The 16,259-nt window shown below is 54.6% G+C and overlaps 2 protein-coding genes and 1 long non-coding RNA gene across 5 annotated transcripts; 1 reads left to right on the top strand and 2 right to left on the bottom strand.

Annotated features, from left to right (window-relative positions):
* The first annotated feature begins 7 nt into the window (after positions 1-7).
* Positions 8-8,499, top strand: PRDX6 (peroxiredoxin 6). The gene is made up of 5 exons (XM_032695902.1): positions 8-189; positions 2,523-2,679; positions 6,410-6,556; positions 7,114-7,260; positions 7,814-8,499. The coding sequence occupies exons 1-5, from the start codon at positions 98-100 to the stop codon at positions 7,943-7,945; spliced, it is 675 nt and encodes a 224-aa protein (XP_032551793.1). The 5' UTR covers positions 8-97; the 3' UTR covers positions 7,946-8,499.
* LOC116790699 lies at positions 778-3,936 on the bottom strand. Its single transcript, XR_004358459.1, has 3 exons — positions 2,407-3,936; positions 2,056-2,285; positions 778-890 (listed from the first exon to the last, which is right to left on the bottom strand). It is a non-coding gene; the product is annotated as an uncharacterized LOC116790699 (long non-coding RNA).
* FAM78B (family with sequence similarity 78 member B) lies at positions 8,495-16,191 on the bottom strand. 3 transcript variants are annotated; one of them, XM_032695901.1, is made up of 3 exons: positions 15,929-16,191; positions 13,432-14,402; positions 8,495-8,639 (listed from the first exon to the last, which is right to left on the bottom strand). In XM_032695901.1, exons 1-2 carry the CDS (start codon positions 16,189-16,191, stop codon positions 13,880-13,882), a joined length of 786 nt encoding a protein of 261 aa, XP_032551792.1. In that variant the 3' UTR covers positions 8,495-8,639; positions 13,432-13,879. The 3 variants fall into 3 exon arrangements, with proteins under 3 accessions (XP_032551792.1, XP_032551790.1, XP_032551791.1); XM_032695899.1 differs by lacking the exon at positions 8,495-8,639 and adding an exon at positions 9,879-10,251; XM_032695900.1 differs by lacking the exon at positions 8,495-8,639 and adding an exon at positions 9,879-10,150.
* Between the last annotated feature and the right edge of the window lie 68 nt (positions 16,192-16,259).

Below are 16,259 nucleotides of genomic sequence, written 5' to 3'. Positions count from 1 at the left end.
GGGGCGGAGGCCCACGCGCACGCGCAGAGCTGGCGGCGGCACCGGGAGCGCGCGGAGGGCAGTGGGAACACCGGGAACATCGGAGGGATCCGCAGCGATGCCGGGGCTGCTGCTGGGAGACGAGGCGCCCAACTTCGAGGCGGACACCACGCAGGGCCGCATCCGCTTCCACGATTTCCTAGGAGACTCGTGAGCGCCGGGGATGCGGCGGGAGCGGGAAGGGGGGGGTGGGAGCTCCGCGCAGCTCTGAGTTCCTTCCAGATGAGTGAATTCCGCGTGCGGAATTGTGTGTGCGTGTGCCCGGCGCGGGGCGGCACAGTTCCATGGGCTTGTTCCAAAAATGTGGGTTTTTTTTTTCTTTCGTGGAGCCGCAGCCCCCGCCCGGGGAGGTCGGCGGGGCGGGACGCGGTGGGTGTCCCGGCGGGTGTCCCGATGGAGCGGGACGCGGTGGGTGTCCCGGCGAGGCGCACACGGGCTCCTGCGGGGGGGCAGAGCCCCCGGGCCCATCGCCCTCATCTCCGCCGTGCCGTCCTGCGGGATGCGCGGCCGCGGGGCGAGCCCGGCCCCGGAGGAGAGGGCAGAGCCGCCCTGTAAACGGCAGAGCCCGCGGCAGGCAAAGCCGGGCTTGCCAGAGCAGCGCTTAGCGGAGGTCAATCCCAGAGATCAGCTCGGGTGTCACTTACATCCCGGGTATGTGGTGCAGCAGCGTCAAAGGGCTCTGGTCCTGCCTGAGCCCGACCTGGAGAGCCACGTGCCGCCGTCCGGCACCGTGTCCCGCAAAGCCTGTTGCTCCATTTTTGACACAGGCACAGAATGTTTGAGGCTCGCTCCCGGCAACGCTTGGCAGGCTTGAATCAGCGTTTGAGTCCCCTTCTTGTCGGCATTGTGAACTTGGGTAAATGGGGAAAAAAAGGAACCCTCTGAGCTGCAGGGCTTCCAAGACTGGCTGTTCCAGCCTGGTTACCCACGTGGAACCTTTCTTGGACAGCTTCTGCTTAGAATCATAGAATCATAGAATCAGCTGGGTTGGAAGGGACCTCCGAGATCAAGTCCAACCCTTGATCCACTACCACTGCGGTTGCTAGACCATGGCACTGATGCCACACCCAGTCTCTTTTTAAAAATCTCCGGGGACGGAGAATCCACTACTTCCCTGGGCAGCCCATTCCAATGTCTGACCACCCTCTCTGTAAAGAAATTCTTTCTAATATCTAACCTAAACCTCCCCTGGCACAACTTGAGACCATGCCCTCTTGTCTTGCTGAGAGTTGCCTGGGAAAAGAGACCAACCCCCACCTGGCTACAACCTCCTTTCAGGGAGTTGTAGAGAGTGATGAGGTCTCCCCTGAGCCTCCTCTTCTCCAGGCTGAACAGCCTCTCCTCATAAGACTTGTGCTTGGTTGGTTGCTGCTATTTATTCAAGGAGTGTACTTATTGTGTAGGGAGACTCATGGCATCAGTGGTGGGGTGGCTGCCCCGTAACTTCCTGGTGATCCAGGCTCTGCCAGAGTTGCAGGTGCCTCACTTGACCCTTCCAGCACAATTCCCAAATCTCTAAGACAGGGCATTCCCAGCTGCTGTGGTGTGTGGCTGTATTCAGTGAACACTGGGGGCCAGGTGAATGAAGCACAGTGCAGTGAGATCTGTGAGTGCTGAGCTGAGAAATGGTGCAGTGAGTCCCTGACAGGGAATTTGAAGTGCTGGAGATGGCTTTGCATTAGCCTCTGGAAAGTCCTGACAGCTGGGAGCCTTTTTGCTACTGCCCATCGTGCTGCTGGGCTGCACTGCTGCCTTTCTCTGTGTACTGTGTACCTAACTATAAAGTGTAAGACTAGTATTTACCTGCTCTAAAGACTCGAAATCCACTGATAACAAGCACTGGGCAAAAGCGAGGTGGCACTATTGTTGTTACAGTAGCCAGAATGTGATGTTGACTTCTGGCCTCCCCTGTTAGTTGATTCGTTCTTATATTTTCATTAAGTGCATTTAGCAGCTCACAGCAGTGGCTGGTTTAAGGTTTTGCCCTATCACATTCTTTTGCGTTGCGTGACATACCTGAGTGTATCTCCTCGCAGTGCTGGATGAGGTATACAGGACAGTGACCAGCCTTGTGAATCAGTGATTGTCTCTGCAGTCACGTGGCTGGCAGGTTGGCATTTACATCTCCTAACACATGTGGTTTCTGGAGTGCAGGGTACACATGGTTCCCCCAGACTTCCTCACGTGGCATGGTGTCCACCTCCACACCAAGAAACATCTGCTCTTCCAGCATCTCCTGTGGGATCCTGGGAGGAGAGGGGGGAGCAGGGTGCAGTGAGTTTCTCAGAGCATGATGAGCAGAGCTTATCTCATGAAGGCTTCTAGCGATAGGGAAGGCAAAGTTCCCAGGACAGGATTTCCACTTACCACAGAGACAGGCTGTTCCTTCATTGGTCTCCGTGCCATGCAATCTGCACAGGTCTTTCTGGCACAGACCAAACCGACATCTCACCCTAACACCAACTCCTGCTCTCTCCTTCCAGATGGGGCATCCTCTTTTCCCACCCACGGGACTTCACCCCTGTCTGCACCACAGAGCTGGGCCGGGCAGCCAAGCTGGCAGCCGAGTTCAGCAAGCGCAACGTGAAGATGATCGCGCTCTCCATCGACAGCGTCCAAGACCACCTCTCCTGGTGCAAGGTACAGGGCTGGGGGGGAGTGCAGGGGGAGCTGGCACTGCTGCCTTGCTCCAAAGGCCAGAGGAGACACCCACACAGAACACAGCACAGGCTTGGAGCTACAAACCCCACATCCCAAAGCGTGGAGCTGTTAAAACTCAGAGCAGGAAGGTCTTCTCCCTCTTCATGGAGCACTCTGAAGTTCAGGGCACTCTATGCACTGATACTTTGATACGAGAAGAAAACAATATTACTGCCAAAAAGGGTTAAAACATGTGAAGGTGATGCCAAAACCTGAGAGGAAGGCAGCCAATCCACAGACCCTCAAAAAGTTCTGTAATAAAACAGGAGGGGAAAAGAGGCATCAGAAGTGAAGAGATGGTCTTCAAAGGATGCGATTTGTACTTAGGGAGGGAAAATAAAACAGAGAACAAACAGGACATGTTAAACATAAAGCCACAAGTAGCAGATTGTTAAATGTAAAACCATCACAAGGGAGTATAAAAAAAGATGGGAACGGAACAGCTTGCTGAAGGAACTTGAAAGGAACTAAAGAAAAACTTCAAAGGTAGTCTCAGCAATGGTGTGCTGCCAGGGAGAATGACTCCAGGGCTCAGAGGTGCTTAGGCTGTAAAATGAGTACTTCAGACAGATATGGTCAGAGTGTAAAAATCCCTGCGTGAATTACCTGCCACTTTCTTAGCTCTTAAAATTGGGAATTTTCTCACACTTTTTCCAGGGGTGAGACATGCATGCAATAAGAGGTGTAAAAGATGAGAAATTTCCACATTCAGACACTGTTTCATGACTGACTGGCTTTACAAATTACCTAATTTCCTTATTGCTTAAATTGACCTTCGTACCTGAGTGGTTCATGACCAGTGTCCCATCAAGCCTCAGAACGGCCTGGGAAAACCAGTGTACAAATACCACACCAGTAAATGAGATTTCTGTGCTGGTCAAGCTGGCTGAAACCAGCCGTCAAATTAGTGAGTAACATCTCATTAAATATAATAGAAAGTTTGGGTTGTGCTTTCGTAAGGGAGTCTCATCTCTTGATTGGCTAAATCCCTTTGAATTAGGGTATTGCTGACTTCTAAAAAGTCCAAGAAGCTTTCCAATTAATTCAGCTTTGTGAAGGGCAGACTCTTTCCTGCAGGGACACAGGAGGAAGCAGTAAGTTGTGTCAAGGGGGGGAAGTGCTGAGCTCCCTCCAGGGCCTGCAGGGCTCTGTGGGGTTCAGCATACTCAGGTCATCTGGAAAAGGCATGAACAACAAGCTGACTTTGCTGATGGTAGGGAATTATTCAGCACAACCTCAGGTAAAACCAGGAGAAGTTGCAGAACAGCTTCTTGATGTTTGATGGGAGGCAGAGTAAGAAAACCTTCCAGGACAACCACAGAGAAAGGCAGAGGGCAGTGACCCAAGCTGTGGTGAGCTTTCTGTCAAGCTGGGAGAAGCCTTGGAGACACCTTGGAGACAGAGGTTTGGAAGTGTCAGCTCAGCACCTGTCAAAAAGAAACCTGTGAAAGTCCTCCAGAGCGAAAGGTCCAGTTGGTGAGGATAAATCCATAGCAGACTGGAGTCTTCCATCCAGCCTGTGTTTAAAATCACCCATCTCACAGACTGCAGTGGAACAAGAAAAGGTGCAGAGGGGAACAAACCTGCCTGCAAGTAGAACTTCAGATAATGTGGAAAACTGAAGAGCTGAACTAGAAAGGTAGGTGTTAGGGCCTGCTGCAGGTCTGAGACCAGGGACAGCGCCCAAAGCTTCTCCTGCCCAGCCATGGGGGAAAAAAAAGAGCTTAACAGAGGTACCAGGCCTTGGCAGAAGCTGGCTGTGTTAACAAAAACAACGAAGTCTTCATTAAATGTTGGATTTAAACCTAGAAACTGCAATCTCCTTCACCAGATCTAAACTTGGAAGTCCTAGGAGTGAGCAAAACTTTGGGCAGACCTCTCTGTGCAACATTCCTTTACATACCTATGCTTTCTCTTTGGATGAAGCTCCTAGCAGCAGTGAGAGGATGAAGCTGTTTTTATCTGGAGCCCAGCCAGTGAGGAAGCAAGTGGGCAGGAGGGGTGGCTGAAATCCTGCATGAAACAATAAAGAACAATTGCTTGCTTTGCTGCCAAATTTCAGTGGGCAGTTGGGGCCTGGAAGGGTGGAACCACTCTAGTGATGTCTGGTTTCAGCTTGGACTCTGGAAAATAAAGTAATTCGTAGGGAAGTGAGTTGTGAGTGTCCCATTGCAAAACAGGGTGTGGCTTGTGAGGCCGTTTTGTAGAGCTCCCCAGGTCATGAAAATACGTGCATTTTGGAACGAGTTACAGTCCACAGGATTCAGATATTACTTCTCAGAAGCTCTCTTCATCCTCCAGCCCCTGCTCTGAAGGGGGAGAGAGTGGGTGCATGTCATTTACTGCCCTCCATCCTCAGCCTCCTGTGACTCTGTGGGGCATTCAGCAGCATTTTGCCTCACCTGAACTCTCCAGCCTTGCTTTCCTTTCCAACTCTGCTCTGACAAGCCAGGTCTGCAGAACAGAACAGATTCCTTCCTTCCTTCCAAGGCAGGCCTGACCACAGCCCAGCTGAGATAAACGGCCCCTTTTTACAGTGCAGTGCTGACTCAGAAAGGCCTGGGGGGGAAAGGAGCAAAGAGAAAAGTTGGAAAGGAAACATCTTGCCACGTGTACACCACTTGATGTGCTTGCAGCATCCTGAGCAGCCAAGTCAGGGTCACAGCCTCTCATGTGGGTGTTGCAGTTAGTTCTGTCCCCATGTAGCGTGAAGAGGATGGAAGGAACAGGCTGCTCTGTTCTGGGGCAGAAACCTTGAATTAAACTTGCTTTGGTGCTGGCAGCTGCTCTGCTTGTGCTGCCTCGAGCAGGCTCCTCCCAGCACTGCTGAGGCTCAGTATGACCTGTGAAGGTGCTACTGCAAACTCCAGTTTGAATGCTTTGGCCAAGTCCAGACCAGATTTGGAGATGCTCAAAATACAGTTTCCCTGTGAAGCAGGTCAAGTTTAGGCTAGCACAGGGAGTAACCTCATAAACCACAGTCACATGGAAGAGCCTGCAGGGCCGTTGAAGGGAATGGTTTTCTCTTCTGTCCCAGATGTGGTTCGGAAAGGAGTGTGCAGTGTCCAAGCACCTGCCACTCTTGCTTTCAAGAGCCTTTAGTTAAGTAAGTTGGGAGTAAGAATGGAGCTGGTCCCTTGCACAAGACCTACAAAGTGTTGGACACTTGACCTTTGTTAGCTGTAGAATTGCTGGTTTGCTCTGCTTCTAGAGAAACCGTTCCTTAAATGCACAGTTCAGTTCAGGTGTGGCACCAACACGTCTGTCAGTCGTGCTGGATCATGTACTGGGAGAGAGTTGGAAGAGGGACACCTCAGGGAAAGGTTGTTAAATCTCCCTGAGTCACTTACACTGGCAGGACTTCCCTATTGCTCCATACCCACAACCTGAGAAAAGCAGCTGGTCCACGGGCAGCTGAGCCAACGGGGTGTGAGCACAGACAGCCTAAGAACTAACCTCTAAGAGCAAGGCACGAGAGTTTCTGGTTTGTTACCTGGTTTCTGGAAACGGAAAAACTCCATGGAAGGCCACGAGTCCCTGGCTGTGCTGTCCCAGCCTGAGACTTTGGGGCCAGTCAAACCACGGGCTCCTGCAGAGCAGCTGCTGAACATGTTTCTGTCTGGTGCCCGCAGCAGGGAGCATGAGTGCGCCGATGGTTTTGTCTCTGCAGGACATCAACGCCTACAACGGGGAACAACCCGCGGAGAAACTGCCCTTCCCCATCATCGCTGACAAGGACCGGGAGCTGGCTGTCCAGCTGGGCATGCTGGACCCGGACGAGCGGGACAAGGACGGCGTGCCCCTGACTGCCCGTGTGGTGAGTGCCCGGCCCCACAGCACCTCTGCCTTCTCTGCCTGCCGTCCTGCCCTGTGTCCGTGGGGCTGTGCTTGAAGATGGGGGCAGCTTACCTGGGTGGACATGGCCGTCTTCAGGAGCTGGGTTGACTCTGTTGGTGTAGAACGATGAGGAAGAGGAGGTGCAGCGCTGGTTTGCTGGCAGCAGCTCCACCTTGCTGTTGCCACCCACTCGTCCTGGTTGTGCCTGTCCTGACCTGAATTTCGTCAGTGCTTGATCTGCTGGACTTTCCCTCTCCCCTCCTGCGCTTGCATTAGAAGGGCACAGGTCAAGGGGAGGAAACATTTCAGGTAGCAAAACAAGCTGGCATTGGAAACAGGACTTCCCAGAGCAAAAATGTGTTCCCTGGGCATCACTCGTTCTCTAGGAGATCCCCACCATGGCATCTCCCTTGTCCCAACACCTGTGATCAGGCAGGCCACCTCCCAGGAAAGGAAGGGACAGCAGGGCTGAGCAGATCCAGCAGAGCAGTTGGACAAACATCTGCCCAGCCCCTGACTTTGTCTCCCTGTGCTCAGGTGTTCATTTTTGGTCCGGATAAGAAGTTGAAACTCTCTATCCTGTACCCAGCCACCACTGGGAGAAACTTTGATGAGATCCTGAGAGTGGTGGACTCCCTGCAGCTGACGGCCTATAAGAAGGTTGCTACCCCTGTGGACTGGAAGGTGAGATGGGGAACAAAGCTCACAGCCAGAAAATGTGGGAGACCCATGGGGTGGGGAAAGCAGCAAGTGGAAGCAGCCTTGCCTCTGAAAACTCCCATCTCTTGCAGCCTAAGCTCCCAGTGGTTTGTGCCAGCTCACCCACCAGCCCACCTCCCAGGGAAGCACACCTTTACAGAGGGCTTGGAACACCAAGGGGGAGCCAGCCTTAGCAATAGGAATGGATGAGCAGACTTAGGCAAGCTGTGCTCCCACCTGCATCACAGAGATGCCCAAACTCCCCTCTTGTTACTCCCTGTTCCCATGGGAGTGCTTTAGGGAAGAGCTGGGCTGTGGGATCCTGTTGGCAGGGCTAGCAGATGGCACAGCTCTCCCTTTGGACATCAACCCTTGTCTCCTGGTGTAGCTCCCACTCAGCCCTCACTGCCGGCTCCAGGCGGAGCTGCACGGGACCTGCCTGGGGTGCTGGGGCCGAGTGCTCCCAGGGAGGCAGTGCCACCTGCACCCGAGCCTGCCAGCTCCTCTGCTGCTCTCACAGTTCCCATTTGCTCCCCAGCCCGGTGACAGTGTCATGGTCGTGCCCACCTTACCTGATGAGGAAGCCAAGAAGCTCTTTCCCAAAGGAGTCTTCACGAAGGACCTCCCATCAGGCAAGAAGTACCTGCGTTACACCCCACAACCGGAGTGAGGTCTGTCTGTCCATCCCGCCGGGCTGCACGCCCCTGGAGCCTTCCCCGTGCCCAGCTCCTGCCCCTCTGACACCACACGATCAAGCATTCTTGTACCATCACACTGATGGTGCACCACAGTACAAAATACTCCCCGTCCCTTTCATCCCCCGCTTCCCCTCAAAACTAAACCTCTGAGTGTTTTCTTGCCTTGAATCAGCCCCACAAGGAAGGTGAGCAGACCAGTGAGGGGTCCAGGGCTCGTGCTGTGGAGTCTCTCCTGTTTGGTTACCAGCCAAGATTTTTCCAGAGGCCTGGTGAGAAGTGTGGTGTCAGCAGCCAGGGCCCAGAGGGGTGTCCTGCTGGGACAGGGAGCTCTGGGGCCTCCAAACTGCTGTGTGCCTTTCAAGGCAGCTGTCACTAACACGTTAACACCTTTGGTCCCATGAGTAAGGGAGGAGCTGCAGAGCCAAATCTCTCACTTCTTACTGCTTTCTCATCTCTTGCTGGAGGTTGATTGTTTTTGGGTTTTATGGAAGAGGGAATCAAGCAAATAAACTGACCTTCAGTACTACCTGCAGTGTCCCTTGTCTGTCTCTGCTAGGCCTCACAGCATCCTGCACAATTTACTTTGTTTCCTGTGGCCGTGCAGCTGGGGTGGGTGCCCAAGCTCCTGGGTGGGTGGCAGCAGCACAGACTTCCCTTGTTCTTGCTCTGTAAGGAAGGCATTTTGAAAACAGGTTGTCCCAGGGCACACAGGCAGTGTGCTCCCCCTCTTCATGGCAGAGTCTCAGCAGTGGGAAGGAGACGCCTGCTCAGGGAACATGCCTCAGCCTGGCCTTCTGTTAGTACTGGGGGGGGGTCCTATTCTTCTTCCCAGAGCACAAACCATGCAAACTCCTGCCTGCTCTCCCTCACCTACACCTCAGGGATTTGTCAAGAGATGAGCGATGTTTTAATATAACACTAGGAAAGAAACCTGCTCACCGAATAGCTCATAGGCTGGCTGCCAGCATCCCTCTGTGCCCAGCACAACCAGCAACACTTAAAATGAGCAGCTCTAAGGAAATCAACTGGCTTGGGGCACAAACATATCCCCCCAGCATGTGGGGAATAGCAGGGTTGATGCTCATGGTAAGCAACACACAGGATGCAATGAGATACCCTCCAGCATCCTGTGGATCCCAATCCTGCAGCAGCATCCACACCCCTCTTTCATTACCCAAAAATAAATTATATTAATTTTTAATTGCCTTTGGGAACTATGAAGTGAATATTGGTGTATTTCCCCAAATGGCCTTTAAATGAACCTTCAATATGAAACTGTATTATTCCTGTATATTACTTTTTCTAGAAGATAGAAACAGCTGGTCTCTGGGCTGACTTTTGTTCTCGCTCTTCCACTCTGCATGAAGTGGGAGGGGGAATCTGCAATTTCAGAGGGGAAACATCTCTTTTCTGTGCAGTTTTTCAGCTTTATCAAACTTGGCAGCTTCCCTAGTTCCCCACGGCTGGGCTGTGCAAATTCCTGGGTTTCTGGCTGTTCCCTCAGCACACAGCCCTCGCCTTGATCTGGTTTCCTAAGGCAAAAAGGGGATGTCTGCCCCCTCTGAGCTTTCCAACCAACTGCCCCATTTTCTGGAAGCTTAAGGACACAGCCCCATGGCATGCTCTGTGCAAACAGCCTGCCCTGAGCAACCCTAGAGAAGGGGCACTGCAGGGCCAGCACAAGTTCTCTAGGACACCAGAGAAGCCACCTGCAAGCAGGGACAAGGGGAAACAAATCCTGTCAACACAGCCCAAGGGCTTAAAGCCAGCAGGAAGCAGCCACTGATCCCACTTATTAGGCAAGCTGATGACCAAAAGCCCAGGAATTCCTGCCCGCTCCCTGGTGCTGCTTTGACCTCAGAGGTACAAACCAGCCAGATGGACTCAAGCAAACACAGGGTTTGGTTCCAGTACAGCTCGAGTGGTTTTCTTTTAATCCCAGAGAAGTGAAATGCAACATTTGTTCGAGTTGGTAATAACATCCAGAGACAGAAGTCCAAGCCAAGTAAAGTCATTTACCAGTCCAAGACTCGGTAAAGTCATTTGTGTTTAAGGCACTCTGCAAAACCAGCTTTCCTCTCCTTCCGATTTTCCCCACGCGGCAGCAGAATACCTGGTTTGGTCTTTTCTCCATAGTGACATTCATATGTCCTGGCTCTTCTCACCATCTCCGGGGACTGGCAACAGCAAATCCAGCGGGAGCCGAACAGAGAAACGCCAGGAGGCCGGGTCAATAAATATGGATGGGCACGGGAGGGAGCGCGGGGGCTCCGAGCTTCTGCAGGAAGGGGGACAAGCACCGGGTGCCCTCCCTGCAGGCACCGATGTGATTCCTCTTCCTTTCTCCCCCTCTCGGCTCCAAAAGGGGATGGGAGCGCAGGGCCCGCAAACATCGCTCCCTAGCAGTGCTCTCAAACATGCGGCAGCACCCCAAAATGCAGGGGGCTGGGTGGGGGGAGACCCAGCTGCCCCCACTGTGCAGCACAAATAACACCACCCCCCCCAACTTCCAGTTGTCAATAAATACCAATAAATAACTTAAATAAATAAATAGCCAAATAAATAAATAAATAAATAAATGACCCGAGGACACGAAGGAGAAGGGGCACCCCGAGGCTCAGGGCAAGGGGAGCGTGAGGGTGGGCATTTCCATGACCTGCCCCTCCCTGAGATAATGGGGTGCTGGTGCCGGAGGGGGGCACAGGGAAGGCATCCCATGGGGTGGTAAAACACAAGCCCAGGGGTCCGAGTGCTCATCCAGCCACAGGGATGTGAGCCAAACCCGGACTCACACATGGGAGCTCTCACTCACCACCTCCCTCCCTTCCCTCTGAGCCCCACACCCGGGCTCCACCACTCAGTGCTCACCCAGCACCTCCCCCCAAGTGTGAGCACACACCTTTTGCCAACATGCAATATGCCTGCACATTTCTGCAAACGTTGTTTGCCAAATTTTTTTGCAAACAATTTTTGCAAACTTTTTTTCCCCCCTTCTTTTTTTAATGAAGAAATGCCCACGAAGACAACCCACGCATCAAACTGAGTTAAGTGCATCAAATCCAGCCGTCAGAGAAGGAGCGGGCACAGAAACCTGGCAGAAGCCTGGAGAGGTGAACACAGGCATGGCCCCAGGGCTCAGCCAGCACCTGCCTGCAGGCTGGGGCAGCCCTGGGAGCTCAGGCACATGGCTACAACGAGGCACTGAGTCTGACACTGGCACCAAGCACCTCCCTGGGGACGTTGTAGACATTCATAGAACAGAAATTCAGCCACTGCTGTCTCAGTGTCATAGCAGACGATGTGCCACGGCTCGGGCCAGCTAGTACATCCCAAAAGATGGAAATGAATTCCACAGCATCTCTGCATCTGTATCCCCACTCTCCCAGACAACTGGAACCACGGCAGTGCCACAGCAGCTCCACGAGCTGACAGCCAGCATGCAGCCCTCGCCCCACGAGTTTTGGAGAGCTGGCTCACACAGCCTCTCTGGATGCAGCATCCTCTCCCAGCAGGAAGCCCCTCTTGGGGTTACCTGTTTATTGGGGAACTCCTTCCTCTGGCTTTTTAGCTCTGATGTTGCCGGGGGCATTTCTGTCCCCCAGGTCAAAAGCATACACCTGCCTTACTTCAAACCAAAAGGTACTTACCCCTCCTCTTCAAATCCTTAAGGAAAATTGTATTTCAAGTTTCTAACCCCTCCCCACACACACACTTTTTGAGAAACAAAACATCAGTGACAGCAAAAGCTGCCATCAGTCCCACACCAGGACAAAACCACAGGCAGAGTTTCACAGGAGCAGGACATCTTCCCATGCCAGCAAGCTCCCTGTGGAAGTTCTGTGCCAGAAAACACAGCAAGCCAAAGTTCAGAGCCCCCTCTCCCTCCAAAGCTGTCCCACAGCAAAGCTTGTAGCCCCCCACAAAACCCCAACATAGGCACCGAAAGCAGCAGGTTCCCAATCCGCCGCGAGGCCGGGCGGGAGCAGCAGGACTGCAGGCCTGGCACAGGGAAGTGTGCGTCAAGGCGTCAGAATGCAGCACTCCCAAAGGAAAAAATAAATAAAGAATTGAACCAGCAGCAAATACTACTGAGGATAATAAATAGTGCGGGGATTTCACAGGGATTTTTGGTCTAAGATGCCTGGGGAGCCCCTTTGCTGGTGGGGCCTGGGGGTGCACATCCCGCCCTGGAAAAGCACGAGATGCAGCTGAAGCTTTGAGGGAATGATGCCATGGGGATGTGCAGGCACACCACAGGGAGATGAGCAGTGCTGGGCTGGGCATCCCAGTACCCAGGCTGGGGGCAGCACTGCCAACACCTCAGGAAAGGCGTTGCATGGAAGTGTCACACAGCAATCCTCCCCAGGCTCTCCTGGCAGCGGGACCGCAGATAGGTCCCTCCCAACAGGAATGACCTGCATCCCCAGGGCAGCACAAATCTCCTGTAACGTGAAGGTAGGGGTGTGAGCTGGAGGAGCCGCAGGGCTTGTGCCAGGACAGAGAGAGCAGAGAAAGCAGCAAAAGCTGTAACTGCCTGCCCAGGAGTTATGGGACACCAGGAGCAGCAGCAGCACAGCCCTGGCTTATGCCTCTGCTGCAACTCCAGGCTGAGATCCTGGGAATGGCCAGTTGCATCCCACAGCACCATGCTGCCTCATGGACCAGCCAATGCCAGCCATCCAGGCAGTGAGGGGTGAGGAGAAAGGCAAATAAACATCCCTTGTTGCCCCAAAGCACCTGTAGCATCAGGAGGCAGCCCTCAGGCAGCACATGCACCTCCTCCTTCCCAGGCAAAACTAGGCCTGCCCTGCACAGCCTCCACCCATGGAAAGAAGAGCCTGGGGAGTTACCACAAGGCGTGCCATCCCCTCCACTAGTGTCCCTGCAGTAGCCAGCCTGCCCCACGGGTGGCTGAGGAAGAGGAGGGTCTCCATGTGAGCCAGCATTCGCATGGAAAATGAGCAAGCACCCAACTTCTAGCAAGGGACTTGGGTCTGCAATGAAGCAAGTGGGTCCCAGGGTACCTCCAAGCTGGTTTGGGTACCCCCCCCCACAGTCAGTGAGCACCTGGGCCAGGTGAACAGGCACCACTCCCCATTTCTCACTCTGCTGAGAATCGGTTTTGCTTCCGTAAGAGACAGGTCGGTGGGACTGGGGAGGGGAGGTTGAGGAACTGCAAAGACTTAGTGCACCTTAAAACAAAAGGACATCTAACCTGCCCTTAGATCTCACTCCAAGACGGAAAAGAGCTATGGCATCTCCTACACTCACAACTACTCCAAACACACCCAGATGCATGCAAAACATGTCCCACTTCCCCTCGGCTGCAGAAAACCCCTCCCAGCTGGGGGCATCAACCAGTGCCAGGCTCTGGCTCAGCATCCTGGCACTGTCTGTTCCCACCCCACTCCCGGGCCCTCCTGCCCAGCATCAGCAGGCAGGGCAAGGGGTTAATTACCAATCTGAAATGCATAGGTAAGGACACCATGGGGACCGGTGCCCCAGCAGGAAGGGGCACTGCAGGAGCCCTTCGCATCCAGCAGGCCTTCACTTCTACCTCCAGCTGGGTGGAAAGCAGCATTCACCACGGGCACGGTTCAATCACACCCATGGCATCTTGCACTGCCCTACAAGGAAAGACGAGTCGTTTAGGTCAGACAGCCTCTGTGCCAGCCACAAGCCCCTGCAAGCACTCAATTCCACTTCCTGGGAAATCCTCCAGCTGGGCACACCCTCTTCTGTGCCCTCGTGCCAGCCAGGCTCTATTTCTGACTCAGGAGGAGCCATGTTTCCAACCACAACGACAAAGGCAGGAGAACCCAAGAGGTCTGCTTTGGCTCAGAAACCCTGTTCGTTTGCAGCAGGCTGAGAGCACCCAGGTCCTCACGTGCGTGCCTGGCACTGCTCTACTTGGGAGGTATCACGACTATAGGCTGCCCTCGCTTGGGTCTCCACATGAGGACTTGGGCGTCGTTGGCGTTGGGCTTCACTAGTGCGTTTGGTGGGATGGGCTCCATTCTGCTGAGGATCCGGGGCTGCTCCTGCTGAGTCCTTCCCACCAGCCGTGCCCGCTGCCCCAGCAGCTGCATGGGATCAACCTCAATGTCCACTCGCATCCTCCACTTTATAGTCTGCAAGATGATCTTTTCCTTGGTGGTGGTGTTCATGGCCACCAGCCACGTGGTAAAGCTCTGGTCCCTCTTAATCCTGGTCAGCAGCGGCACGTTACTGTTGCTCACGGGGACAGCCCATGTCACACTGGGGTAGAAATTGTCATTCATGCTCACCGAGAACCTGGAGATCTTGTTTGTGGGCCCGACCAGGGTCACGGTTTCTGTGGTGTTTCCATACCAGGGGTAGCTCACACCATCCGAATCGCTGATGGCTTTTACTCTTCCTTCTCGCAGGTCGGGCAGCTCCCAGCTTGACCTAAGTGAATGGGAAGAGAAAGGCCAGGTTAGCAGGGAAATGGCACCAACGGCACTTGGTGAGGGATGGGAAGGCCAGCAGCATGGGGACCCTCTTCCCTGACTGCAGCAAGCTCTCAGAACCAATCTGAAGAACAAATTCAACATTAGTTCCTTTGCTGAGACTCACACGTCCAGCTGAAGCCTTTGCTCTGCCAACACAATGTTATTTTAATTAACCTGCAACAAAATTGACTAGGCCAAAACCCATTGCCAAGTCTCTCTGGGGTCACTCTCTCCTTAATCAGCTCCTGTGCTGGAGAACAGCCTTCCTTATTCACCAGCTGCAGCACCATGACCACTGCACTGGCCCAGCCCATCAGCTGCCACCCCGGCCCCACGATAAGTCCGTAATTTTTACACCTGTAAATACAGGCACCTGCACAGAGACACAGACAACAATTAAATTCCACAATTATGCCTGCCACTGGTGCCATGAAATCTCTGCAATATGGCTGGAGGGGGGAATTCCAGACCAAATCTTTGCTGACAGTCTCATTACTAACACCTGTGGCTACAGCAAGGGAGACAATCCCCACATGGTAATTACAGGCCCTGAGTTCTGGTGAAACCTCCTACCAAGTCCAAGCTCTGGCTTCAAACACATCTAGTTTTTAAAGCTGCCTGGCACTGGGGCCACACCTCTGCCATCCCCCCAGATAATGGCCTCCACTCGCTGGATGTCCCCAAGCGCTCCAGTGCCACAGGCACGTGGATCTGCCATGATGCAAGAATGCAGGCAGGCAGCACGAGGACCTGCTGCATACACTGCCCTATGCTGCCAACCCCTGGCACCAGCAGTGGGAACGCTCCATCGAGCCAAATGTACCCCTCCAGTCATCTCCAGCCCCTCTTTTATCACCCCTCTCCAAAGGCAGAGGACACAGTGACAGGGGCAACAGCTTTGCCCCTTGGTGTCCCCTCAGGTCACCACACACTCAGCCTTGAGAAAAGCTGTTTTCCAGTAGCCACTTCAGCCAAGCACTGCAACACTTCCCGCTTCTAACACAAGCCAAGGGGGCAACTCCCCCAGCACTGCCCGCACTCATAACCTGGCCTTCGAGGGGAGACAGCGGCCACAAAGCCCCCGAGCGGGCAAGCCCCAGGCTACCGGGATGGTGCAGGAGACGCTGTGGCACACGAGGAGCAGGAATTGCGGAGTCAGGGACTGTGCTCGGAGCGGGCGCCGGCGAGAAGGTGGCGCCCGTGTGTGGCTGTGGATGCAGAGGTGGGGTAGGGGGGCAGCTCCCGGCGCCTGGGGGGCAACACACGCACTCTGGGGTGGCAGCAGCCGGTGCCTGAGGGGCAGCACATGGTGTCAGTGGGGCAGCACGTGGTCCCAGGGGGGCAACACGCGGTGCCGAGGGGGCAGCACACGGTGCCCGCAGGCGTGCCGGGGTGCCCTGCGTGCCGGGGTGCCCACGCCATGCCCAGCCCGGTGCCCCCACTCCGCTGCTGTGCCCGTCCCCCCGCGCCCCCCGTGCTCACACGCCGAGGTCGCTGTAGGTGTTGTAGAACTCCATGTGGTTGCAGGCCTGGATCCAGCCCACCACCCAGGTGTGGCGCCGGGCGATGGGCGGCATGAGCACGCGTGCGGAGGCGCGGAAGTAGGGCGTGCGGTACCGCAGCACCACCGGCGAGCTCTCCTCGATGGCCGTGGCCGCCGGCTCGATGGTGGCCGACACGTCCGACACCACGATTTGCTCCCGGCGCACCCGCGCCTTGCAGGCCACACTCTGCAGGCACCCCATGGCCGCCGCGGGGCCGCCGTCACCGCGGGGCCGGGGGGGCGGCCGGTGCCGGTGCCCGCCCGCCGCGC

Source organism: Chiroxiphia lanceolata, chromosome 9 (assembly GCF_009829145.1).
Source record: "Chiroxiphia lanceolata isolate bChiLan1 chromosome 9, bChiLan1.pri, whole genome shotgun sequence".
In the NCBI taxonomy this organism is placed as follows: domain Eukaryota; kingdom Metazoa; phylum Chordata; class Aves; order Passeriformes; family Pipridae; genus Chiroxiphia; species Chiroxiphia lanceolata.
Note: the sequence above shows the minus strand (reverse complement) of the source record. Positions and strands in the feature narration are given on the sequence as shown.